Below are 26,733 nucleotides of genomic sequence, written 5' to 3'. Positions count from 1 at the left end.
GAAGAGCCAGGATTCATGTCAGAGGCAGTGCACTTAACCACTACACTACAGGTAATAAGATTGCCAACCAATGTGGTAAACCGATCAATCACTCTCTGATCCGATTCTGATCAGAGAGGGATCAAAGTCCCCCAACCTTCCCCCCCCCTCCCCCTCCCCCCCCCTTGAATACACTGCCCACGGATTTTCAATCATTTTTACCATGAAACCTGTCGAAACTCTATCAGACCACAATGTTGCATTGATACAGGGAAATGCTAAAGCCTGTCGATCTACCGCCACTATCTGACCAGTCCAACCAAAATTTTCTGTCCGGTCCCATCATAATTGCGATCGATTTTTGCTGTAAGTCAATTAAGTATCACATTATCCTTCCTAATAAAACCCCTGTGTCTCTGCGTCCCATGTCCGTGTGTGTGTGTCACTGCTTTGCGCTACTGTGCATGTGCTGCAGGGACAGTCGTTGTTCGGATGGGAGCAGGACAGCCCAGAGCCGGGACAAGGTCCTCCAGTACCTAAGGCTGAGACACCAAAGTGCGCCCCTCCATCCTGCCATCCCAGCCATTACACACTGATTTCTATTAGACTAAGAGGTGCCACAGGGCCCACAACCTCCCCAACACCTTAATATCTAGTTGACTGGCTTGAAGTCACTGCCATGTATCCCCTTTTCTTATTTATTTCTGCTTCAAAACACAATTAGGAATGACAGCTGAATGAATTCTGCGCCCCCTCCTACACTGCGCCCTGAGGCTGGAGCCTCTTCAGCCTATGCCTCGGCCCGGCCCTGGGACAGCCAGTGGGTCGGCCGGGCGTGTGCGCACAGCAGGGGGAGCGCCCATGCACTCTGACCGGTGGTGGCGGTGACAGACCTAGAGCCCATTATTAAACGGGCTAAAGTCCCTAGTCACATAATAAACAGCCTAGGCTAAGCATCACTGGGAGGACAGGCTGCATACCAATATACAGCAATATATAGCCATAGGAAGGGTTTCTGATGCTGAAACCAGGATGTTTAACATAACAAGTGGGTATCCTGAATAATTTACTATATGTGGTTACAGTTAGTGTTGGGCGAACATCTAGATGTTCGGGTTCGGGCCGAACAGGCCGAACATGGCCGCGATGTTCGGGTGTTCGACCCGAACTCCGAACATAATGGAAGTCAATGGGGACCCGAACTTTTGTGCTTTGTAAAGCCTCCTTATATGCTACATACCCCAAATTTACAGGGTATGTGCACCTTGGGAGTGGGTACAAGAGGAAAAAAAAATTTAGCAAAAAGAGCTTATAGTTTTTGAGAAAATCGATTTTAAAGTTTCAAAGGGAAAACTGTCTTTTAAATGCGGGAAATGTCTGTTTTCTTTGCACAGGTAACATGCTTTTTGTCGGCATGCAGTCATAAATGTAATACATATAAGAGGTTCCAGGAAAAGGGACCGGTAATGCTAACCCAGCAGCAGCACACGTGATGGAACAGGAGGAGGGTGGCGCAGGAGGAGAAGGCCACGCTTTGAGACACAACAACCCAGGCCTTGCATGAGGACAAGAAGCGTGCGGATAGCATGCTTTGTACCACCATGCAGTCATAAATGTAATAAAGATAAGTGGTTCAATAAACAGGGACCACGCGGCAACGCTAACCCAGCAGCAGCACACGTGATGGAACAGGAGGAGGCGCAGGAGGAGAAGGCCACGCTTTGTGAGACACAACAACCCAGGCCTTGCATGAGGACAAAAAGCGTGCGGATAGCATGCTTTGTACCGCCATGTAGTCATAAATGTAATAAAGATAAGAGGTTCAATAAACAGGGACCACGCGGCAACGGTAACCCAGCAGCAGCAGCAGCAGCAGCAGCACACGTGATGGAACAGGAGGAGGCGCAGGAGGAGAAGGCCACGCTTTGTGAGACACAACAACCCAGGCCTTGCATGAGGACAAAAAGCGTGCGGATAGCATGCTTTGTACCGCCATGTAGTCATAAATGTAATAAAGATAAGAGGTTCAATAAACAGTGACCACGCGGCAACGGTAACCCAGCAGCAGCAGCAGCACACGTGATGGAACAGGAGGAGGCGCAGGAGGAGAAGGCCACGCTTTGTGAGACACAACAACCCAGGCCTTGCATGAGGACAAAAAGCGTGCGGATAGCATGCTTTGTACCGCCATGTAGTCATAAATGTAATAAAGATAAGAGGTTCAATAAACAGGGACCACGCGGCAACGGTAACCCAGCAGCAGCAGCAGCACACGTGATGGAACAGGAGGAGGCGCAGGAGGAGAAGGCCACGCTTTGTGAGACACAACAACCCAGGCCTTGCATGAGGACAAAAAGCGTGCGGATATAGCAGCAATGCTTTTTGCCGCCATGCAGTCATAAATGTAATACAGATGAGAGGTTCAATAAACAGGGACCGGAAACGCTAAACCATCCCAGATGTTCATCGGTCATGTTACTTGGTTGGGGTCCAGGAGTGTTGCGTAGTCGTTTCCAATCCAGGATTGATTCATTTTAATTTGAGTCAGACGGTCTGCATTTTCTGTGGAGAGGCGGATACGCCGATCTGTGATGATGCCTCCGGCAGCACTGAAACAGCGTTCCGACATAACGCTGGCTGCCGGGCAAGCCAGCACCTCTATTGCGTACATTGCCAGTTCGTGCCAGGTGTCTAGCTTCATGCCCGGTTTCAGGTCCAGCGGTGCCAGCCACAAATCCGTCTGTTCCTTTATTCCCCTCCAAATTTCCTCCCCTGTGTGCTGCTTATCCCCAAGGCAGATCAGCTTCAGCAACGCTTGCTGACGCATGCCAACAGCTGTGCTGCACTGCTTCCACGATCCTACTGCTGCTGGTGCTGGGTTAGCATTTCCGGATGAGGTACAGCTTTGAGATGCGTTGGAGGAGAAGGAGTCAGAGAGGTAGGTGCTGCTGTTGTTATCCAGCTGTTTGCGGCGTGGGCAACACCCGCGCCGTAGCAGGTGAGGAATCGCTGCCAGGCTCCACAAGGTTCACCCAGTGCGCGGTAAGGGAGATGTATCGACCCTGGCCGAACGCACTCGTCCAGGTGTCAGTGGTGAGGTGAACCTTGCAGGCAACGGCATTCTTCAAGCTTCGGGTTATTTAGCTGACCACGTGCTCATGCAACTCAGGCACTGCAGAGCGCGCAAAGTGGTAGCGGCTGGGAACCACGTAACGTGGGATGGCCACTGACATCATGCCCTTGAAGCTGTTTGTCTCCACCACTCGATATGGCAGCATTTCGCAGGCCAGAAGCTTGGCTATGCTGGCTGGCTGTTACTGCCACGGCCCGGGGGTCATTTGCTGGCAATTTCCTCTTGTGCTCAAACATCTCAGAAACAGACAACTCAACCGTAGCGCTGCACACCGAAGGGCTGTTGGTTGTTGTGTTTGATGAACACTGGGAGACCTCAAGAGCACTAGTCCGGAAAGTGACAGTGTCAGCATCGTCTGATGTTTGTGAATGTTGTGAACCACGCAATGGCTGGGCTACTGCTGCTGCTGAGGCGGGTCTGGTGGTGAGTCTGGTGAACCCAAGGGAGGCAGTGTTGCTGGTGGTACCCTGTCCTGCCGCGTTTGCCCACAGAGTGGGATGTTTGGATAGAATGTGGCGGCTCATGCTGGTGGTGGAGAGGTTGTTAATACTTTTCCCCCTGCTCAGGCGGGTCTTGCACACCTTGCAAATCGCCATGGTAACATCCTCAGTGCAGTCTTCAAAGAAAGCCCAGACTTTAACTGGCTGAGGACTCGGACCTCGTGCGTGATGTGCTGGTGCTGCTTAACCCACTGCTGGACGCTTGAGAGGTCATCCAAGTAATTATCTGGTCCTGTTCTTTTGGATCTGTGAGGGTTGTTGTCCTGGACAACATGGGCAGTATTGAGTGGGTTTTCTTGGGTGCTCCCCTGTGGCCTGTACGTGAACCGTCAGGGGAAACACCTCTTCCCTTGCCCCTCCCTCTTTCACCGGATTTCTTCCTCATTTCACTTATCCTTAAAGTACACGCTGACTGGCAGCAGTACAGTGGCAGTACAGAAATGCTATACAGTGGTGGGTGAGCGGTGTACCACTATTGTCAGCAGTGACACAGAGCACAATGCTATACAGTGGCGGGTGAGCGGTGTACTACTGTTCCCAGCAGACACAGAGTGGAAGTAAACACAATGCTATATAGTGTGGCTGAGCCGTGTACACAGAGTGGCATTAAACACAATGCTATATAGTCTGCTATATAGTCACCCCGAACAGGGTGATGTTCTGCAGAACCCGAACAGTGGCAAACACTGTTCGCCCAACACTACTGGGAGGGAACGCAGATTTTAGTACCTAAACACACGATACAACATGTTTTCCGGGGTCGGACTCTGAGGCACATACAGATGGTCCCGATCATCATCCTCATCATACAACTCTTCTCCTGAGTCTGACCCACCCACCACCTCTGCCACCCCAACATCCCCAGACACAGACCCCTCATCGTCCTCAACATTAACTTGGGATGCTGGCCTGAGCCAGACCTCCTCCTCCACATCAGGCCCCATCATCTCCTCAATGGCAGCCCTCATTAATCGCTCTGGCGACGGACTGATGGACACAACGTTCTCCTCCGGGGAGGGCTGCTGCTGACCACTGGCTGCTGGGGTGGATGTTATAGCTTGCGTGGGGCGTTGGCTGTTGCTGTTGTTGGGAGTGCTGCTCACAGCGGAGGTCTCTGGGGAACTCATGTTGAGCTCATATAGTGGTTGACGGTGAGTGGAGTATTACTGATCCCAGCAATATACACACTGACTGGCAGAGTACGCAATGCTATATAGTGTGGCTGAGCGGTGTACACAGAGTGGCAGTAAACACAATGCTATATAGTCTGGCTGAGCGAGCGGTGTACTACTGTTCCCAGCAGAATCAGAGTGGCAGTAAACAATGGTATATAGTCTGGCTGAGCGGTGTACATAGAGTGTCAGTAAACAATGGTATATAGTCTGGCTGAGCGAGCGGTGTACTACTGTTCCCAGCAGAATCAGAGTGGCAGTAAACAATGGTATATAGTCTGGCTGAGCGGTGTACATAGAGTGTCAGTAAACAATGGTATATAGTCTGGCTGAGCGAGCGGTGTACTACTGTTCCCAGCAGAATCAGAGTGGCAGTAAACAATGGTATATAGTCTGGCTGAGCGGTGTACACAGAGTGTCAGTAAACAATGGTATATAGTCTGGCTGAGCGGTGTACACACAATGCTATATAGTCTGCTATATAGTGTCAGTAAACAATGGTATATAGTCTGGCTGAGCGGTGTACACAGAGTGTCAGTAAACAATGGTATATAGTCTGGCTGAGCGAGCGGTGTACTACTGTTCCCAGCAGAATCAGAGTGGCAGTAAACAATGGTATATAGTCTGGCTGAGCGGTGTACACAGAGTGTCAGTAAACAATGGTATATAGTCTGGCTGAGCGGTGTACACACAATGCTATATAGTCTGCTATATAGTGTCAGTAAACAATGGTATATAGTCTGGCTGAGCGAGCGGTGTACTACTGTTCCCAGCAGAATCAGAGTGGCAGTAAACAATGGTATATAGTCTGGCTGAGCGGTGTACACAGAGTGTCAGTAAACAATGGTATATAGTGTGGCTGAGTGGTGTACACAGAGTGTCAGTAAACAATGGTATATAGTCTGGCTGAGCGGTGTACACAGAGTGTCAGTAAACAATGGTATATAGTCTGGCTGAGCGAGCGGTGTACTACTGTTCCCAGCAGAATCAGAGTGGCAGTAAACAATGGTATATAGTCTGGCTGAGCGGTGTACACAGAGTGTCAGTAAACAATGGTATATAGTGTGGCTGAGTGGTGTACACAGAGTGTCAGTAAACAATGGTATATAGTCTGGCTGAGCGGTGTACACAGAGTGGCAGTAAACACAATGCTATATACTCTGGCTGAGCGAGCGGTGTACTACTGTTCCCAGCAGACACAGAACAGTAAACAGAATGCTATATAGTGTGGCTGAGCGAGCGGTGTACCACTATTCCCAGCAGACACAGAACAGTGAACAGAATGCTATATAGTGTGGCTGAGCGAGCGGTGTACCACTATTCCCAGCAGACACAGAACAGTAAACAGAATGCTATATAGTGTGGCTGAGCGAGCGGTGTACCACTATTCCAAGCAGACACAGAACAGTGAACAGAATGCTATATAGTGTGGCTGAGCGAGCGGTGTACCACTATTCCCAGCAGACACAGAGTGGCAGTAAACAGAATGCTATATAGTGTGGCTGAGCGAGGTACACAGAGTGGCAGTAAACAGAATGCTATATAGTGTGGCTGAGCGAGCGGTGTACCACTATTCCCAGCAGACACAGAACAGTGAACAGAATGCTATATAGTGTGGCTGAGCGAGCGGTGTACCACTATTCCCAGCAGACACAGAACAGTGAACAGAATGCTATATAGTGTGGATGAGCGAGCGGTGTACCACTATTCCCAGCAGACATAGAACAGTAAACAGAATGCTATATAGTGTGGCTGAGCGAGCGGTGTACCACTATTCCCAGCAGACACAGAACAGTGAACAGAATGCTATATAGTGTGGCTGAGCGAGCGGTGTACCACTATTCCCAGCAGACACAGAACAGTGAACAGAATGCTATATAGTGTGGCTGAGCGAGCGGTGTACTACTGTTCCCAGCAGACACAGAACAGTACACAGAATGCTATATAGTGTGGCTGAACGAGCGGTGTACTACTGTTCCCAGCAGACACAGAACAGTACACAGAATGCTATATAGTGTGGCTGAACGAGCGGTGTACCACTATTCCAAGCAGACACAGAACAGTGAACAGAATGCTATATAGTGTGGCTGAGCGAGCGGTGTACCACTATTCCCAGCAGACACAGAGTGGCAGTAAACAGAATGCTATATAGTGTGGCTGAGCGAGGTACACAGAGTGGCAGTAAACAGAATGCTATATAGTGTGGCTGTGCAAGCGGTGTACTACTATTCCCAGCAGACACAGAGTGGCAGTAAACAGAATGCTATATAGTGTGGCTGAGCGAGGTACACAGAGTGGCAGTAAACAGAATGCTGAGCGAGCGGTGTACTACTATTCCCAGCAGCGACACACAATGACTGGGGGGGACCCTGGCTAGCGTGGCTGGAGCGCGAACTACCCTGCCTGCCTACCCAAAGCTAAACCCACAGACAAATGGCGGAGATATGACGTGGTTCGGGTATTTATTTACCCGAACCACGTGACAGTTCGGCCAATCAGAGCGCGTTCGGGTCCGAACCACGTGACCCGTTCGGCCAATCACAGCGCTAGCCGAACGTTCGGGGAACGTTCGGCCATGCGCTCTTAGTTCGGCCATATGGCCGAACGGTTTGGCCGAGCACCGTCAGGTGTTCGGCCGAACTCGAACATCACCCGAACAGGGTGATGTTCTGCAGAACCCGAACAGTGGCGAACACTGTTCGCCCAACACTAGTTACAGTTACTCTTTAAATGAACATGTAAAAAATGTCAGGGAAAATATTTAAAATTCATCGCTGCACACTGTAATTGTATCACTGTATTGTATTTATACATGGAAGAATGATGCATGTTACGAGGTGTGAGATGTAGCTGATAGTGGAATATCAGTAACTGTACCGATATACTACTAGTATGTCCTTTTACCGTTAGTAGAATATCGGAAACATTACTAATATTCTACTATCATCTTAATCTAACTCTTACATTACCCCTCCCCCACATACGTCCAACAGGACCCCACACTGATCCATGAGGCCACATTCACATGTTGTGGGACGTGGCGTTGTGTACATGTAAAACAGGAACACAATGGAAAGAAAAAGTCGTACCCCATGTTACAGCTGCATTGCATCACATACTGTGAAGCAACATACAGTAAATGAAAAGTATGTTTCACTGTACCTGTTAACATGTGTGTTTTGTGGTTACTCACTGCATGCAGTGCATTACCATACCGCATGCCATTGTACTGCATCCGCTGCAATGTGAAAGTCACTATAGGTGGTGCATTGCCGTGCAGCAAGCCACGTTACAAAGCAGCCGTTATGCAGCACTGTAATGCACCACTGTGAATAAGGTCTCACAGTAACACTAATCCCCTGCACTACACCTACACTTAACACTAACCTTTGCTGCTACCTCTTGCTGCTATCCCTCTCACCACCACTAAATCATGCCGCATCCGCTGCTAATTTTGAAAGCCAGAGTTTGGCTATAGTATACATTTCCTTTCCCGGCGTCACAATAGCAACAATTTCTTCAATGGCCCTATGGTGGTGCTCAAATTATGCACGGCCTAGGGCTGTACTTTGCGCCGTGAGCAATATTCAACATTAATGTCGAATATTTTAATAATAGTCCTAACCCTGGAACGGAGGGGCGTAGGAAGAGCAAGGAAGCCTCTGGGCTATCCACAGGGTTCCCTTTACTGAGGTAAGTGTCTATAATGGTCCTAACGCTGGAACGGAGGGGCGTAGGAAGAGCAGGGAAGCCTCTGGGCTATCCACAGGGTTCCCTTTACTGAGGTGTCTATAATGGTCCTAACGCTGGAACGGAGGGGCGTAGGAAGAGCAGGGAAGCCTCTGGGCTATCCACAGGGTTCCCTTTACTGAGGTAAGTGTCTATAATGGTCCTAACTCTGGAATGGAGGGGCGTAGGAAGAGCAGGGAAGCCTCTGGGCTATCCACAGGGTTCCCTTTACTGAGGTAAGTGTCTAACGTCATCTCGCTTCAGATATGGTTTAAATGATTTCCGAGTGGAAAAAATAAATGTAGCTTTACTTGCCTGGTGCTTCTTGCAGCCCCTAGAAGGCAGGTTACAGTGTTGTATAAACTGTTGTAAGTAATCTAAGGCTACTTATGGAGCTTGGTTCATTAAGCTGCACAATGTGAAACGGGTCTTTATCAGTGGGAGTGAAGTAGTAGTTGGGGCACTGTTACAACTGGCCCCTCTGTAGGTTTGCTCCCCTGTAGTTACACCCCTGGATAAAAGGGTTGTGAGAGAGTGGCACACTATTCTTTTTTAAATCTAATGGTGGCCATTAATGATCCAATCTTTTTTATGCAGTCTTACCATTTCTATGTAATATAAGGGAACTGCCTAAATTATCCATTCAAAACATTCACTCAATTTACCCTTATACTACATAGATTTGGTAAAATTGGATGAAAAAGATTGGATCATCAGTGGCCACCTTAAAGAGAACCCGAGGTGGGATTTACTTATGCTAGTGGGGCACAGAGGCTGGTTGCGCACACTAACACCAGCCTCTGTTGCCCCATGGTGTGCCTCCAAGACCCCCCTGCGCGCCGCTATACCCCCGCAGTGCTGGCGACACGCAGCGTGTCGCCAGCACAATGTTTACCTCTCGCCTGTCTGTTAGTGCCGCTCCCCCGCCTCCTCCGTATCGGCGCTACTCGCCTGCATACCTTCCCACCCGCTGATTGGAGGGGATAGCGGCGCGCAGGGGGGTCTTGGAGGCACACCATGGGACAACAGAGGCTGGTGTTAGTGTGCACAACCAGCCTCTGTGCCCCATTAGCATAAGTAAATCCCACCACGGGTTCTCTTTAAGATTAATCAATGGGCATTTTGTTTTGTTTTTATCTTTTTATTAAAAATAAAAATGAATAATAAACAAATATAAGATAATAAAATAATCAACAAAATTTGAAGAAAAATGTTTTACAAAATATAGTCTAACAGTAAATACAGGTGCACAACAACCACACCTGTGTAGCAAGTGATCATTGCTGCAATCGCCAATGACTAAGGATCACAAAAAATGATTATGTAAATTCTCATCCAGTCATTGCGGGTAATGAGCTTACACAGTGCGCGGCCATTTTTTCTTAGTAAATGAGCAATCGCCAGTATTTGACTATCACATATTTATTTACATGTAGTGAATGACCCTCCCATGTCTGCACACAATGAGCGCACAAAAACAGAGAACCTTGGGGGGAGGGGTTATGAGGGACCATTATTGTTATTGTTTTATAAATCGCCAACCTATTCTGTGGTGCTTAAAATGTAACTTATCCTTTAAAGCAGAGGCGCTCAACCTTTTTAGGTTGTGAGTTACTTTCAAAATTAGCAAGTCAAAATGATTTACCCAGGTACAATTTTAGGAGCACAATTGTATGTGCAGAATGGAGAATGTAGTGGGGTCGGGATCTACCATGCAGTGCTTCGCGATCTACCAGTAGATCACTATCTACCCATTGAGCGACCCTGCTTTAAAGCATTACATGGAAAACGAATGGTGCCCATACATGGTACAATAAAAATGTTCGATTTGCCCGTTTAATTGACCAAAATGATCAAATCCAATGAAAGTCAAAAAGAATATTTTTTTTAATCAAGAAAATGAACGATTATCCCATTTTTTTTCCGATAAAAAGACGTTTGTACATGTTGGAGAAATCGATATATTTGATGTAATGGAATAATCGAACAAAATTATGTAATCTAAAAAAATGAAACAAATTGCACCATAAAGGTTCCCACACAATAATACATGGTACAGTTTTTTCATTTTTTTCAATTAGATAATTTAGTTTGATTATTCCGTTAGCTCTAATATAAAGATTTTTCCAACATATCCGATCGGATTTTTATTAAAAAAATGGGATAATCGTTTGTTTTTCTCGATAAAAAAAAGATTATTTTCAATTTTAATTCGATTCGATCATTTTGGTCAAATAAACAGGAAAATCAAACGTTTTTATTGTACCGTATATGGGCACCATCAGAGAGACCAATGTCAACTTTGTATGGGTAGAAATATCCAAAACAATTGCTTATAGCATTGCATATTTTATATTTTTATAATTCTAATATTTCTAAAGGATGGATTCCATTTGAGTAAATGCAAGGAAAAGCATGCATGTCCACTGCCATATAGAAATATATCTTAACAGATGTTATTATTTTTCCATCTCTGTTTTTTGTTTGATTTGTTTACCATCTGGGGCTTTGCCTAATGTAGGAAGGCACCATTATTAACACAGTCTGGTAAGAAGTCACAGGATGGACAGGCCCCAAGGGTGCAGGGTCTGGTAGTTGTGACTCCAAGCAGCAGCTGCTCTCCTCATCCTCTACACCCTTTATGTGCCAGAGGGGAAACCAAAATGCTGAGATAAAGGGGATGGATCAGGTCATCACAAAGGCATGACATAGCCTATTCGCAGCTCATGCAACCTAAGGCTGGGCAGTCAAAGCTGTACAGGTAGCACAGTGTTTATCATAAACCAATACATTTTTATAAGAACATTAACATTCTAGTTTGCAGGTGTAGCACAAAGCCAAACATAACAAAGGGATGTATATGTACTAAACTGCGCTAAGCAGAAAAAATGCTGTTGACCGTCCAATTTTTTAAAATTCAGAAGCAGCGTGTTCAAAAATGCACACAAAATACGAAAAATCCTCTGCGTAAAACCGCTTGCATTTTACGTGGACACAGGTGTGGCCGCTCCCTGAATGTCACAGGAGACTATGGTCCTGTGAAGAAGACCTTACAGGACAACTGCAGTTAGAAGAATATGGAGGCTGCCATATTTATTTCCTTTTAAACAATACCAGTTGCCTGGCAGCCCTGCTGATCTATTTGGCTGCAGTAGTGTTTGAATAACACCAGAAACAAGCATGTGGCTAATCTTGCCAGATCTGACAATAATGTCAGAAACACCTGATCTACTGCATGCTGGTTCAGGGTCTATGGCTAAAAGTATTAGGGCTGGAATCCACTACAAATCGCAAGCGCAATCGCTAGTGTTTTTAATTAACATTTTGTAAGTGATTCCATTAGCGTTTTCCAGCGATTTTGGGAGCGATTTTAAAAAGTGTAAGCTTTTTGCCAACAATTGTGTAGCAATTTGCGATTTTAATTCTGATTGGTCCTTTCAATATATCATAATTTTATTTACAGTTTGCAGTCGCACTCTATCTATAGCGATTCATGAGTGATTTGATAGTGCTTCAGGGCCCTTTCACACCTAGGCGATTAGCGGGCGATTCCCGCTAATCGCTAAAGTGCTAGCGCTTTTTAAATCGCTAGTGCTTAATTACTCTATGGCAGTGTTCTCACTGCTGTGATTGGCAGCAATCACGGGTGTTTCACGATTAACGCCAATCGCAAATGCGTAGCATGCAGCATTTTTTTGTGATTCGGGAGCGATCGCTGTATAGTGCTATTAACCTCCTTAGCAGCAACCCCGTGTTGGACACGGGGTAAGCAGCAGCGGAGGATATCTCAGGCCCTGCCGGGCCGATTTGCATTTTTTTTTTTCAAACACGCAGCTAGCACTTTGCTAGCTGTGTGTTTGGTCTGATCGCCGCCGCTCTCTGCCAATACCTGCCGCGATACAGCCCCCCCCCCCCCCCGCATACCCCTTGCGCAGCCTGGCCAATCGCCGCCAGGCTGCGCTATGGGGTGGATCGGGACTCCCTGTGACGTCATGACGTCACTCCGTTCGTCGCCATGGTGACGGGGGAAGCCCTCAAGGAAATCCTGATCAGAACGGGATTTCCTTATGGGCAAGCGCGCCAGCGGCAATCAGACAGTACGAGGGGACGCCGCAGGGAGAGGGGAAGCATGTAGCTAGCGCTAGGCTAGCTACATGAAAAAAAAAAAGGTTAAAAAAACCCTCCCACAGCCCTGAGGCCGCGGGAATCATACCGCCAGGAAGGTTAAAGCGCTGACCACGATCGCGGAAGTGTGAACGGGGGTTTTACTGCATTAATCGCGGTAAAATCACTGCGCAAAATGGTAGCGCTGCCGTTTTGCGATTTTAAGTGAGAACGGGCCCTCAATGCTTTACACTGAAGCTCAAACGCTCTCAAAATGCTGCATGTCCTGCGATTGCGATTTTGCTAATCTCAATCGCTACTGTGGAATTTGTTACATTTATTTACATTGGCAATGCGTTTAGGGAAAGTGCTAGTGATTTAAAGCGCTCCCTAAACGCTCAAAAAAATCGTTCCAGTGGGTTCCAGCCCTGAAAGGATAGCCAGGAAACTGGTATAGTTTAAAAGGAAATAAATATGGCACCCTCCATATCCCTCTCCTTACAGTTGTCCTTTAAGACTTTTGCCTAGCCCTAAACAGTGTTCACTGATGATTTTAACTGATAAAATCATCCTACTTGTAAGTAACATTGCTAGTGTGCATTATGATATACTGTAGCTGTGATCTGTTTTGCCAAACCTAGAATTCAAAGGTAGTCTCACTTTAAGGAGAAATCCCTTTTACTATCCTAGGTAGCAGGTCTTTTCACTGTACACCATCATCAGATGTGGAGTAGGATTTCCTTGTGGCTCGGGCGGGATTCTGCAGACTCCATTCCACAGGATCCATCAGTCCGGGGTTTCCTTTACATCACCACATCTCTTCTAGTAACCCCTGGAGGCAGGTATTGAGCCTGGCTGCAACGATGAGCTGTCGCTGTGAATAGGGAATGCCGCATCAGCACCACCAGCAGCAGCAGCATCAGTGGAGCATCAGCGGCCGGGCACTCGTATAGATCCTGGGCTTTGTTCCCTGCTGCACAGTCGGGCAGGAGGAGAGGCTCGGCGCTGGCTGGTGGCAGTGACAGGTGGATGTCAGGCTGGAGGATTGGGAGTGGCACTGGCTGGCTTTGTATCGCGGTGCACACACCGGCACATCTCAGTCTGCCAGGCGAGGGGGGACGGCTCTCACTGTGAAATGCTTTTCTGGTTAAAAGAAGAAGAAATGTCACACCAGGAGCTTACCCAGAGACTTTCCACTGTCATCACCCATGTCGGTAAGAGAACGGGCGAGGCAGGGGGTGGATGGAGAGATGCCTGGAAGGAGCAGCCTGCGTGCCTCTTGCAGAATGGGAATTATGTCATGTTGCATGCCAAAGTCATACAATTCATTCCTGTCACAGACAGTATCCAAGGGAGCAAGAACGATTGTGATAATATATATTATTGCATGCTTAATTCCACGTTTTTATGCATTTTAGATTGTATGACTGATGCCTTTGGGTATTCAATTAAAATAGGATTTTTGCTGATGAAGAAAATTATAGTGTTGTGTGATATATGTTTATAACATCACATGCATAAATTATACTGTTAATATCATTTAGCAGCTGTAATAGACTTACAGATGAACAATTTTCATGTGTGTGTCCAATAGGAATTACTCATGGTGATTTTACTGTAGCTGTCTTTCTAATGTGATAATTTGTGTTTATTTTAGGCTTTATTTTATGCAACATAGAATGATGTTAGTGTTGTTCTCATGGAGTAAAGGTACAGGGTGATTGATGATCCTTGTCAGGAGCTTGTAATGATTTTCAAAATACATATGTTTAATATCCCTAGCTAGAATACACCCTATTATCTCCTCTAAAGCACAATGGAATGGCACAGGCACATGTGGCGATGCATTATGTGGTGCTGGGATACCAGTGATGTATAATAACTGCAGGGTGATTACTGCTGGCTTCAGAGGAAACCCCTGTACCACCGCAGGAAGGTGGGAAACTGAACTGTAGGCACAGATATTACAACGCAGCCAGTTATAGCGGTGGGAAAGTTGGGTGCTGTTTAGTGATGGACGACATCGCGAATGAACGTTCGTGGACCATTCGTGAATGTTTCCACGCAAGTTCATGGATCCTATCGATTTTAACAGCGGGCAAACTTTAAAAATCTGGGCATACTTGCCATCTCAATTTCTCTTAAAAAGGTGTTCAAACTGTCCAAAACCCGGGCAGTGGCATGGCGGAGGGGGATAAAGGGCCAAATCAAAAGCCCCCCCCCCCCCCCCCCGTATTTTATGGTGGTATTTTTTGATAGTTTTTAAAGTGTACCTGAAATGGAAATAGAAAAATATTTTACATGCCTGGGACTTCCTCCTGCACCCTCCAGACTGATTGCTTCCTTGCCGACCTCCTGCACCTCCTGGTTCATCCACAACTAGCCCCCCGGAAAATCACCCAGTTGGGGACAGTTGGCGCAGGCACAGTTTGGCTGTGCGCACTCCACCGTCACGCTCCCGTTGCCAGGAGCATTCTGCACCCACCGCCGCAGTAGTACTGTGCAGGCGCCGAATGCTCCTGACAACGCGAGCGCAGCAGGAGCACGCAAGGGGCTGGGCTGTGCATTCGCTGTTGGCTCCTGACCGGAGAACTTTCCGAAGCCAATTGCAGAAGAACCAGGAGGTGGAAGAGGATGGCGAGGGAGCGATAAGCCTGGAGGAGGCTGGTGGAAGCACCAGGTATGTATCTTTTTTTTGTTCTTTCCCTATCTCAGTTTTAAAGTGACACTAAAGCAAAAAAAAAAATTATATAATGAATTGGTTGTGTAGTACAGATAATTAATAGAACATTAGTTGCAAAGAAAATAGTTGCATATTTTTATCTTCATTCTAAATGATCACAGAGCAGGCTATTGACCTTTCGAACTTTCCTCTGCAGAAAAAAAGATACAGTGAGAGACAGTTCAGATAAAAGCTTCAAAAGACAGAGCTCTCTTCAACTTTAAAAGTCGGGGAGCTCAGTGAAGCTCTTTTGCATAGATAACAATTGGAGGTTCTTAACTCTTCCTGTACTGGAAACAATATTAGACTCATATATGTGCTACTAATGTTTTTTTTTTTAGCAGTACTACACATACAAATCATTATATCATAAGTTTATTTTTACTTCAGATTCCCTTTAAACACAAGGAAATGACATTTTGCTGCGGTACACTTTCATGTATACTTTTTCAGAGCTCTGTATACACATTTGATATATTTCAGAACAAAAACAAACAGTAGGAGCTCTAACCCCCTAACCCCTTGTCACCCATGCAGTTTGGTATATCCAGAATGTGGATCCTGGACTGCATAGGGCTCCACAGCCTGTGCTCCATGATATGGGGGGCTCTGGAAGAGAGGGTTGCAAAGCCTCCCCCTCTCCATCAGAACCCTTGTCCAATCCATGGATAAGGGGCTCATCCCCACCTCCAGTGCCCAGGAAGAGACTGGGGAAGCTAACCCCACACTTGTGGGTGTAAGTCCTGGGGGGGGGGGGGTTCATGGTGGCATCTGGGGGACCCCCAGATGCTCACCCCCTCTCCAGGTGAAATGAGTATAGGGGTAGTGAAGTACCTTTCCTTTAGGCTAGGTTCACAGTGGTCAGCTGCTAAATGCAAGTGTTACAGTGAGTGTGAACTGCAATGGAGACTGGACATATACTTTGCAGGACATACGAGGTGAGTAAATAAAACTATCTTTACTTACCCTGGACTTCTTCCAGCCAAAGCACTCCGTGGGAATCCACCAAACCTAACCCTCTGACGAAGGATTAAATCCGAAACGGTGCTGTCAGGGTAATGGACTCTTTTTGACGCTCTGATACATTTTTTATGGCATCCCCTGCTTCCACTATGCTTAAGTTTGCTCTATTGAGATCCACAACGTTTATGCTAAAGTGACTGTTTTGGCTAATACCATAGCTTGCTTTTTCTGATGGTCCCCTCTGCACTGTGATGTTATAGTCCTTGTTGGACTTGCTGTTATCCATGAACATTGGTGTGTAATTGTATAAGCTGCTATGGTATACCATATACACAGAGTGTCTTTTTTGGATGTTAATTGATTTTACTATTTTCTCAAAAGCATGAGTTATGGACATGAGGATAAAAAGTCCTATGAAGCACCTCACAGTATTACAATATGACCCATGCCAAGGCTGCAGTCTCTTATCACCTACCAAAGCAGACATTTCTTAAAAAGTACAGTTCAGGCTTTCTGGTCCACTAAGGGCTGTTTTCCACTGAGACATGTGACCGCAATCGCTAATGCTTGCCTCACATTTTTCAGCAATTGCGCTGCGATCAGACGACTGTACAGGTGTGATTGTGGTACATATGCGATTTGCAACAGGAGAAGAAAAAAAATATAGGAAAATATTTTAAATTGGCGAATTGCGGAAAAATTGCATAGCACCATGATTGCTATGTGATTTTTCTGCGCTCCCTTACTTTGCATAGCAGGCCAGTCACACAAAGAATGCAGCAGGCACAATTTTGATCTGTAAAGATTGCATTGCAAATGCATGCAGTGCACTAATGGAAGCATCTCCCCACAATTTCCATCAGTTCAAAGTGTACCTAGCATTTTGCGATCACATTGCTGCAATGCACCATCTACACAGTGTGGCAACGGAGTGCGGCATCGTGATGGAGTGCATTACCGCAAAATGTGTGCGTTAACTGTGAAGCATACTTTTCATTGTCTGTATGCTTTATTGTATGCAACGCAACATGGTGAAGACGTGCGGCGTGGCTTACCCATTGCGTTTCTGCTGGCACAGGGTATGCAAAGTAGCCTAGTGTTTTAGGTAATACCAGTGAAGGCAGCAATACTGCACTGGGAATGGGAAGAATCTCTTGCATAGAAAGCACTATGTCCCAGATTTGTGGAGGTGACACAACTTCATTAAGCCCAGTGGAGCAATTATCTTTAGGACGACTTGCAGTCGACTTTAAATAGTAAAATACTGAGCAGCTCAATAATGCAAAAGAAGTTTGGTCAGGTTCATTTCTGTATTAGCAGAAGCAGTGTACAATCTTCACCAGAAGCTCTTGCTATGTTTGCAACACTTGTTATGTTTAGTTTAAACTTTTTAGTAAGGGTAGGAAGTGGTAAAAAGTTTTGAGTTTTCAAGCTACAGTTGATGATTGGGCTGGTCACCTTCCTGTGTGACAGCCACTTTTTTAGCTTTAAAGAGACTCCGTAACAAAAATTGCATCCTGTTTTTTATCATCCTACTAGTTCCAAAAGCTATTCTAATGTGTTCTGGCTTACTGCAGCACTTTCTACTATCACAGTCTCTGTAATAAATCAATGTATCTTTCCCCTGTCAGACTTGTCAGCCTGTGTCTGGAAGGCTGCCAAGTTCTTCAGTGTTGTGGTTCTGCTATGAACTCCCCCTTCCAGGCCCCTCTATGCACACTGCCTGTGTATTATTTAGATTAGGGCAGCTTCTCTCTTCTCTCTTATCTTTTACAAGCTGGATAAATCGTCCTCTAAGCTGGCTGGACTTTCACATACTGAAGAATTACAGACAAGGGCAAAGCTGTTTGCAGGAAGAAAAGAGCAGCCTGACACTTCAGTGGGTGATAGCTGCGGGGGGACAGAAGGTAAACACACAAATGATCTCTTGAGATTCAAAAGGAAGGCTGTATACAGCCTGCTTGTGTATGGATGTATTTTCTATGTGTGGACATACTGTACATCAACCTACTTCCTGTTTTGGTGGCCATTTTGTTTGTTTATAAACAAACTTTAAAAAACAGTTTTTAACCACTTTTAATGCGGCGAGGAGCGGCGAAATTGTGACAGGGGGTAATAGGAGATGTCCCCTAACGCACTGGTATGTTTACTTTTGTGCGATTTTAACAATACAGATTCTCTTTAATGTGCTATTCTTGGAATATGTGTTATCTGATAATTTGTGCATTTGATGTATTCTTTTCTCTGTTCTATGATTGCTTCACTTTGAAGCTTGTGTTTTTACCTTCAGTGACCAATAAAAATCTTGAAAAAGAAAACAAAAATACATAAAAGTACATCAAACTACAATCAACATAGTTGAGATATAAAAGCAGAAAGAACATCCTCCAAAATAAATGTCAGCATTTGGTACAGTAATATGAACTACTGTATTTCAATTTGCAATTTGTGGCCATGTTGTGTTGCTTTGTGTATTTCATATGCATTCAACAGTTTGTCCACTTGAGTTGATTTATTAGTTAAGATTTATGGTAAATCACGTTTTTAACCAGCCTTTAACTAGTTTTATATATTAACTTCATCTCACTAGATGCCATTACTGATTTATTTTTGAAATACAAGCTCCAAGACTGTCATCCTAAGGTTAGGTTCACACTGGGGAGTTGAGTTATGTTCCCTTTCAAAACAGGATCGCAACGCAACGGAGGGGAAAAAGTCACATGTTAGACCTGCGATGTGACACATATGGTGAATCATACAGTCAGAAAAATATGCTTCACTGCAATTGTTAATGCGCATGCTGTCTGATAACGCAATGCATGCCTTGTGTTATGCCAACGGATCCGTTGCACCACACTGCTAACGTGCTCATGAGAAAGTATTGTTACACTGTAATTGCATTGTGTTAACAAAGTAATTATATTGTCTGACCAAATGCACCACACTGCATTAGTGTAAGCATTGCTTTATCATTTAGCATTAATGCACACCATTCACATTCAATAACTGATGCAAAAACTGACAACAGATTGCGCAGTCCTGTCTTGTGCTCCTTTTTGTATCGGTATTCACAGCCCATTCACTGTGCAGATAACAGTCACAAAATCTCTCATGAAATTATTTTTACTAAATGGACACTGACTCTGCATATAATGGGTATGATGCCATGACATGATGTGAACAAGCTTGTGTGCATAGGGCGCACAGAGCCTAAAGCTGGGTACACACGTGAGATAATAATTCTTTTCCAACCAAGGAATTAATCTGCCGCATAGGTTTGTCAGGAAGCTTTGACTGACGGATCTTTCTAAAGATGCTGAACACATGCAAATGATCAGTTCATGCAAAAGATCTGAGAAATGCTTTTGTAGTCTATTTACAGCCTTCTTTTTCAAGCATGCGCTGTGCACACAAAAGTTAAGAAGTGTCTGATGATCTCATACACTCCTTGTTTCATCATCTGCAGCCCAGTCCCCCGGGATGGAATATCTTTAGACGCTATTTTTGGAGATCTTTTGTAAACTTTTTTACAAAGATTATCTGCCGATTATTCCTTGTTGTTTCATTTTCCTAAAAAGTATATCTCACGTGTGTATTGGGCTGGGCAAACATTCTACTTTTAGATAATTTTTCTTTATATCCATCTTTGTAAACTGGGTCTGACTAAAGCCAAGTACACACCCTCGATCAGTGTCACCCGATGGGGATGAGGACCTGATCCCTCGGGCGACATTGCAGTGTTGAGGCAGTGTAGACACATTGCTTGCAAGTGAGTGACATGTTTTGTTCTGTGTGGGGGGGTGAAGTGGCACGGGAGTGACGTCACGCGGCCGGCAGGGTAAGAAGAGAGAACAATGTTCTCGGCCGTTGCACAGCCAAAGTGACCTGCCAGGACGGATGACTGGCCGAGCGCCTGAGAGGGGTCAGGTGTAGAGTTGGGCTGAATGGTTCGCCTGCGAACGGTTCCATGCGAACTTCCGTGGTTCGCGTTCGCGTCCCGCAGGCGAACCTTTGCGGAAGTTCGGTTCGCCCCATAATGCACCATGGAGGGTCAACTTTGACCCTCTACATCACAGTCAGCAGGCCCAGTGTAGCCAATTAGGCTACACTAGCCCCTGGAGCCCCACCCTCCTTATATAAGGCAGGCAGCAGCGGCCATTACGGTCACTCGTGTGCCTGCATTAGTGAGAGTAGGGCGAGCTGCTGCACACTCTCTCTCATAGGGAAAGATTAGTTAGGCTTAGCTTGTCCCTGGCTGCATACCTGTTCTGTGAACCCACCACTGCATACCTGTTCTGTGAACCCACCACTGCATACCTGTTCTGTGAACCCACCACTGCATACCTGTTCTGTGAACCCACCACTGCATACCTGTACTGTGAACCCACCACTGCATACCTGTTCTGTGAACCCACCACTGCATACCTGTACTGTGAACCCACCACTGCATACCTGTTCTGTGAACCCACCACTGCATACCTGTTCTGTGAACCCACCACTGCATACCTGTTCTGTGAACCCACCACTGCATACCTGTTCAGTGAACCCGCCACTGCATACCTGTTCTGTGAACCCACCACTGCATACCTGTTCTGTGAACCCACCACTGCATACCTGTTCTGTGAACCCACCACTGCATACCTGTACTGTGAACCCACCACTGCATACCTGTTCTGTGAACCCACCACTGCATACCTGTACTGTGAACCCACCACTGCATACCTGTTCTGTGAACCCACCACTGCATACCTGTTCTGTTAACCCACCACTGCATACCTGTACTGTGAACCCACCACTGCATACCTGTTCAGTGAACCCGCCACTGCATACCTGTTCTGTGAACCCACCACTGCATACCTGTACTGTGAACCCACCACTGCATACCTGTTCAGTGAACCTGCCACTGCATACCTGTACTGTTCAGTGAACCCGCCACTGTATACCTGTTCTGTTCAGTGAACCCGCCACTGCATACCTGTTCTGTTCAGTGAACCCGCCACTGTATACCTGTTCTGTTCAGTGAACCCGCCACTGCATACTTGTTCTGTTCAGTGAACCTGCCACTGTATACCTGTTCTGTTCAGTGAACCCGCCACTGCATACCTGTTCTGTTCAGTGAACCCGCCACTGTATACCTGCTCTGTTCAGTGAACCCGCCACTGCATACCTGTTCTGTTCAGTGAACCCGCCACTGCATACCTGTTCTGTTCAGTGAACCCGCCACTGCATACCTGTTCTGTTCAGTGAACCCGCCACTGCATACCTGTTCTGTTCAGTGAACCCGCCACTGCATACCTGTTCTGTTCAGTGAACAGTTTGGTGTGTCAGTGTGAAGCAGTACCTTAATTACACTACCTGATTGATGTATACACATGCAAGATGTTTTAAAGCACTTTAGGCCTGTCATTTAGCATTCAATATGATTTCTGCCCTTAAAACACTGCTTTGCGTCAAATCTAGATTTTTCCCGGGGACTTTTGGCATGTATCCCACTCCTCCACCTGGGGGTCCAGGTGTTAGACCCCTTGAAACATCTTTTCCATCACTTTTGTGGCCAGCATACATTTTTTTTTTTCAAAGTTCGCATCCCCATTGAAGTCTATTGCGGTTCGCGAACTTTAACGCGAACCGAACCTTCCGCGGAAGTTCGCGAACCCGGTTCGCGAACCTAAAATCGGAGGTTCGGCCCAACTCTAGTCAGGTGTTGCTGTACACACAAAGGATTCTCGGCAATGGTGGTCCTTATCTGCCTCCTTGGCCGTTTCATCTGACGTGGGTATGGAGCTTTACTGGGGAGAAAAAATCAGCTGAGCTCAGTCTTGCTTTCTCTAATGCAACCTTTTAACTGGTGATGTGCAGAGGAGCCCTGTTTTTGACATGGAATTATTGCCCAGCCAGATGTTTTTGTCAGCTCTCATCTCATATTGGAGGGTACTACCATACAGGCAGAAGTCAGTTCAAGTGACAAATCATAGAAATCACAATCCAGGAGCAGAAATCAAACTGACAAAAGGAATAACTGAAGAGTAGCAATGCCTGGATAGTACCTCTCCTGGCACCATGCCGGCACCTAGTAATACTGATAATCTTTATTTGTGTACAAGCATTCGATTAGTCAGTGCCAAATCTCTGTTATATCATTTTGTCAGGAGGTGACGGCCAGTGAGAGGGCCTTCCCTGCTTGAGGTTTCTGGCACATTTTAGATGCTTGACCTACTTCATTGAATAGGCCAGCCTATCTCATGGCCAACAATACAAAATAAACTAACTTCAATCAAGGAAATGGATTAGTATAGAAAAGGTATAAACTTAATAATACTAATTAGATCATGCAACTCAGTGGCAGCTGAGGTTGTGACCGCATCAGGGCACCTGGAAAAGAGGAGCCCACTAGGGGCCCTCACTGAACTACAGTATTAGCTATTCAATGGTGCTGTGCTGGTAATGATCACTTCCATGTATGCTTTGACTAGTAGTAATCATTAAAAAAACTGTTCCCCTCCCCTGCTTGTGCCTCTCATACTGTGAATGTTTTGGGCAGATTTTGTTGTGACACATGAATTGTTTGGGGGACCCCAATGCAAAACTTAGACTGGGGCCCAAAGCTTCTTAGCTAAGCCACTGATGCAACTATTTCCCAAAAGCTGTTGTACATATGACCTGTCCTATGTAGTGTGACCTTTCCATCCCATGCATAGCTTCTGTGCTTCTATGTAGCAGTATAGAGGAGTGCCCCTTTGGTGCCCCTGTTGGTGTTCATATGGGTACTTTTATTCCCATGGTCCACCTAGTTATGCTCTTGTAGACAGACTGACACACCGTGTGCTGAGACTGGGGGACTGAGTCAGGGGAGAGCTCTGGGAATGGAGGGGAAGCATCCTGCAATGTCCCCCTGTGAGGACACAACCCAGCAGCAGTCCTTTTAAAAAGATGGGCTCAGCTTACATGCCCTCTACCTATGCTTCCAAAACAGGGATTTGGACTTCATTCATTTTTGTTAAAGTAAATCGGAAGAGATTTTCAAAACAAAAACCAGATACTTACCTAAGGAGAGGGAGCCTTCCCATTCTCCTGCCGGCCTCTCCGTTCCACCGCAGGCCTCTCCGTTTAAATCTCCAGCCGAGGGAGACTTCGAGAGCCCGAGACCTCCCAAAGCCAGGCGGCTCTGTACTGCACACACACGCGAGGGCACCAGAGAGGGCGCAGTGCGGAGCAGCCCATCTTCAGAAGCCTGAGTGCTCCCGAAGTCTTCCCAAGCCCAGCCAAAGTGGAAGAGAGCAGTCTCCGACCGATTTTCATGCACGTGAAACCCCGTATGCGAATCTTAGAAGAAGCGCGATTCTCCATTGACTTCCATTGGATGTGCGTTTTTGCACATTCGCAAAATGCATGTGAATTTTAATATAAGTGTGAACCCTGCCTAAGTCTTTTGGAAAATGACCACACACTTTGATGTCACTGAAGATGTTACAGGTAGCAAGGGGGGGAACACTTGCAGCACTGAAGCTACGTACACACATTAGATAAAAACCTTTGTGAGATAAATACATTATGAACGGACTTCTGTTTAAAAATGATGAGGCTTAATGCATTCAAGACCTTGATAGTGTATCTGTTTGTTCAATATGTGATGTTTCAAATTCCTGAATTGCTGTTATGCGGGATAAAATCAATAAAAAATTTTGTTTAAAAAAAAAAACACCTTTGTGAACCCTAGTAAAATGACCGATTATCATTGATGAATTGTGCATGACCAATCATCAACGACGGAATCAAACGACTGATATCGGGAGTCGGTTGTGATCCATTCTCTTTTTTTTTCGATCGACGATCATTCATCAAAGAGAGTGTGTACAGTTAATCAAAGAACGTATAATGATCTTGTTGTGTACATTGCACGCGCCACAATCAATCGTTCATAATCGCTCATGTTTGTGCAGATATTGATCGTTTCAGTTAATTGTACCTCAGACGCCATTTCTTCCTCATCTGTCAATTCTTTCATTTTTTTAATCATTCATGTGTGTACACAGGTTGGTTGTTTGTGATAGTTTGCCTTCTCTGATCAATCGTTGGGCTTAGGTCATTTTATTTCAATTTTCATCAGATGTGTGTTAAGTTCTAAGGTGGGATAGAAAAGTTTTCTAACCAGTCCAAATCAAATCTTGCAGTCAATAAAGTACAACAGCCATTGTCCATAGCTAAGAGATAAACGCGTAATCTGACTTTAGAGTGTGATCTCATGTCTTTGGTTATCATTACTTCTCTTTGCCTCATCTTTTATTTTCTACTGCAGCCTCTCTGATGTCAGTCTGTCCTGCCACTGTCATGTACCTCATGCCAGAAAGAGCTACATGTCCAAAGACAGAATATAAACTATAGTTCTCAGAGGTGCCAGTTTCTATGAGGCAGCCTGTGTGTGTGTATGTGTGTGTGTGTGTCTGTGTATTTGTCTATCTATCTATCTATCTATCTATCTATCTATCTATCTATCTATCTATCTATCTATCTATCTATCTATCTATCTATCTATCTATCATAGTGTATGTATATATGTGTGTGTGTTTGTCTATCTATCTATCTATCTATCTATCTATCTATCTATCTATCTATCTATCTATCTGTCTGTCTGTCTGTCTGTCTGTCTGTCTGTCTGTCTGTCTGTCTGTCTGTCTATCTATCTATCATAGTGTATGTATATATGTGTGTGTGTTTGTCTATCTATCTATCTATCTATCTATCTATCTATCTATCTATCTATCTATCTATCTATCTATCTATCAATCACAGTGTGTGTATATGTGTGTCTATCTATCTATCTATCTATCTATTGGTGCAATTGTTCGAAAATGGAAGGAGCACAAAATGACCATCAATCGACCTCGCTCTGGGGCTCCACGCAAGATCTCACCTCGTGGGGTGTCAATGGTTCTGAAAAAGGTGAAAAAGCATCCTAGAACTACACGGGAGGAGTTAGTGAATGACCTCAAATTAGCAGGGACCACAGTCACCAAGAAAACCATTGGAAACACATTACACCGCAATGGATTAAAATCCTGCAGGGCTCGCAACGTCCCCCTGCTCAAGAAGGCACATGTGCAGGCCCGTCTGAAGTTTGCCAATGAACACCTGAATGATTCTGTGAGTGACTGGGAGAAGGTGCTGTGGTCTGATGAGACCAAAATAGAGCTCTTTGGCATTGTGTTTGGAGGAAGAAAAATGCTGCCTATGACCCAGGGCCGGCCCGCCCATGAGGCGAGGTGAGGCGGGTTCCTCAGGCGGCAGGAAGTGGAGGGGCGGCACCAGGCATTAAGAGGAAGTGCCTGCGCCTGGTTCTTGCCGCCCTCTGGAGAGACTGGACTGGTCACTGTGACTGGAGAAGTGGCACTGTGCTACCGCCGCCGCCCGCCTGGCCGCCTCAAGTGCTGCAGTGAAGTCTCCATCCGACCCTGCTGGCAGTGGCAGCACACTGAATCGGTGAGTCAGTGACCCTGGCCTGGCTGCACAGACTGTGACGCGGCCGCGGCGCACCAGCCCTGACTGACGTGCCGCCCACGCCCGGCCCACCCCACCCACCATGCCGGACTTCCGAGTCCTGAGGCGGGCGGCAGCTCTGCGGCCTACTAGGTCTAGGCCTCTCCTGGCTGCACGCACCGCTGCGCTGCCTCCGCTCCTGCGCCTGCAGAATCCGGAAACGGGACGGAAGTAACCGGAGTCTGGAGGAGTCACGCTGCCTCCGCCCGCTACCCGCCATGATAGTCACGGTCACTGAGTCAGTGCTACCGCCCGTGACCGTGACAAATTGAGCCCGCCGACCGCCGTTGCCCCCCCGGCCTTGCCCGCCCAGAGATGGAGCATGGAGGAGCAAGCCCGCTGCCCTCTTGCCGCCGGCGCAAGATGGATGCTGGGCTGGCTCGTGTGCCCGACGCCTGGCCTGCCCTCCGCCATCATCGTCGCCGGACCCCACCGCACCATCCACGGTGAGTCACTTTGATGCGGGCTGCGGCTGCCTCTGGGCCTCTGGCTGCTGCTGGGGTCGGGTCGGGTCGGATTCCGTTTTTTGTATCTTTTTAATGTATGTGCAGTCACTGACTGGTGTGGAGGAGGTGGGATATTTATTTGGAATGGGTGGGGAGGAGGGTGAGGGTGCCTGTGGGTGGGGGGGAGGAGGGTGAGGATGGCCGTGGCTGGGGAGGAGGGTGAGGATGGCCGTGGCTGGGGAGGAGGATGAGGATGGCAGTGGCTGGGGAGGAGGATGATGAGGATGGCCGTGGCTGGGGAGGAGGATGATGAGGATGGCCGTGGCTGGGGAGGAGGATGATGAGGATGGCCGTGGCTGGGGAGGAGGATGATGAGGATGGCTGTGGCCGTGGCTGGGGAGGAGGATGAGGGTGCCCGTAGCTGGGGAGGAGGATGATGAGGATGGCTGTG

The 26,733-nt window shown here is 46.6% G+C and overlaps 1 protein-coding gene across 4 annotated transcripts in view; it reads left to right on the top strand.

The window, feature by feature from the left end:
• The first annotated feature begins 13,418 nt into the window (after positions 1-13,418).
• The window catches only part of MCF2L2 (MCF.2 cell line derived transforming sequence-like 2), a 448,572-nt gene continuing 435,257 nt past the window's right edge, over positions 13,419-26,733 (top strand). For 2 of the 4 annotated variants that reach the window (XM_068281097.1, XM_068281096.1), the window contains exon 1: positions 13,419-13,831. In XM_068281097.1, coding sequence (XP_068137198.1) covers positions 13,753-13,831 — 79 coding nt within the window. In that variant the 5' untranslated portion in view covers positions 13,419-13,752. The remainder of the gene's footprint in view (positions 13,832-26,733) is intronic. The other 2 variants (XM_068281100.1, XM_068281099.1) reach the window with 1 other exon arrangement.

This window comes from Hyperolius riggenbachi, chromosome 4 (assembly GCF_040937935.1).
Source record: "Hyperolius riggenbachi isolate aHypRig1 chromosome 4, aHypRig1.pri, whole genome shotgun sequence".
NCBI classification, from domain to species: Eukaryota; Metazoa; Chordata; class Amphibia; order Anura; family Hyperoliidae; genus Hyperolius; species Hyperolius riggenbachi.
Note: the sequence above shows the minus strand (reverse complement) of the source record. Positions and strands in the feature narration are given on the sequence as shown.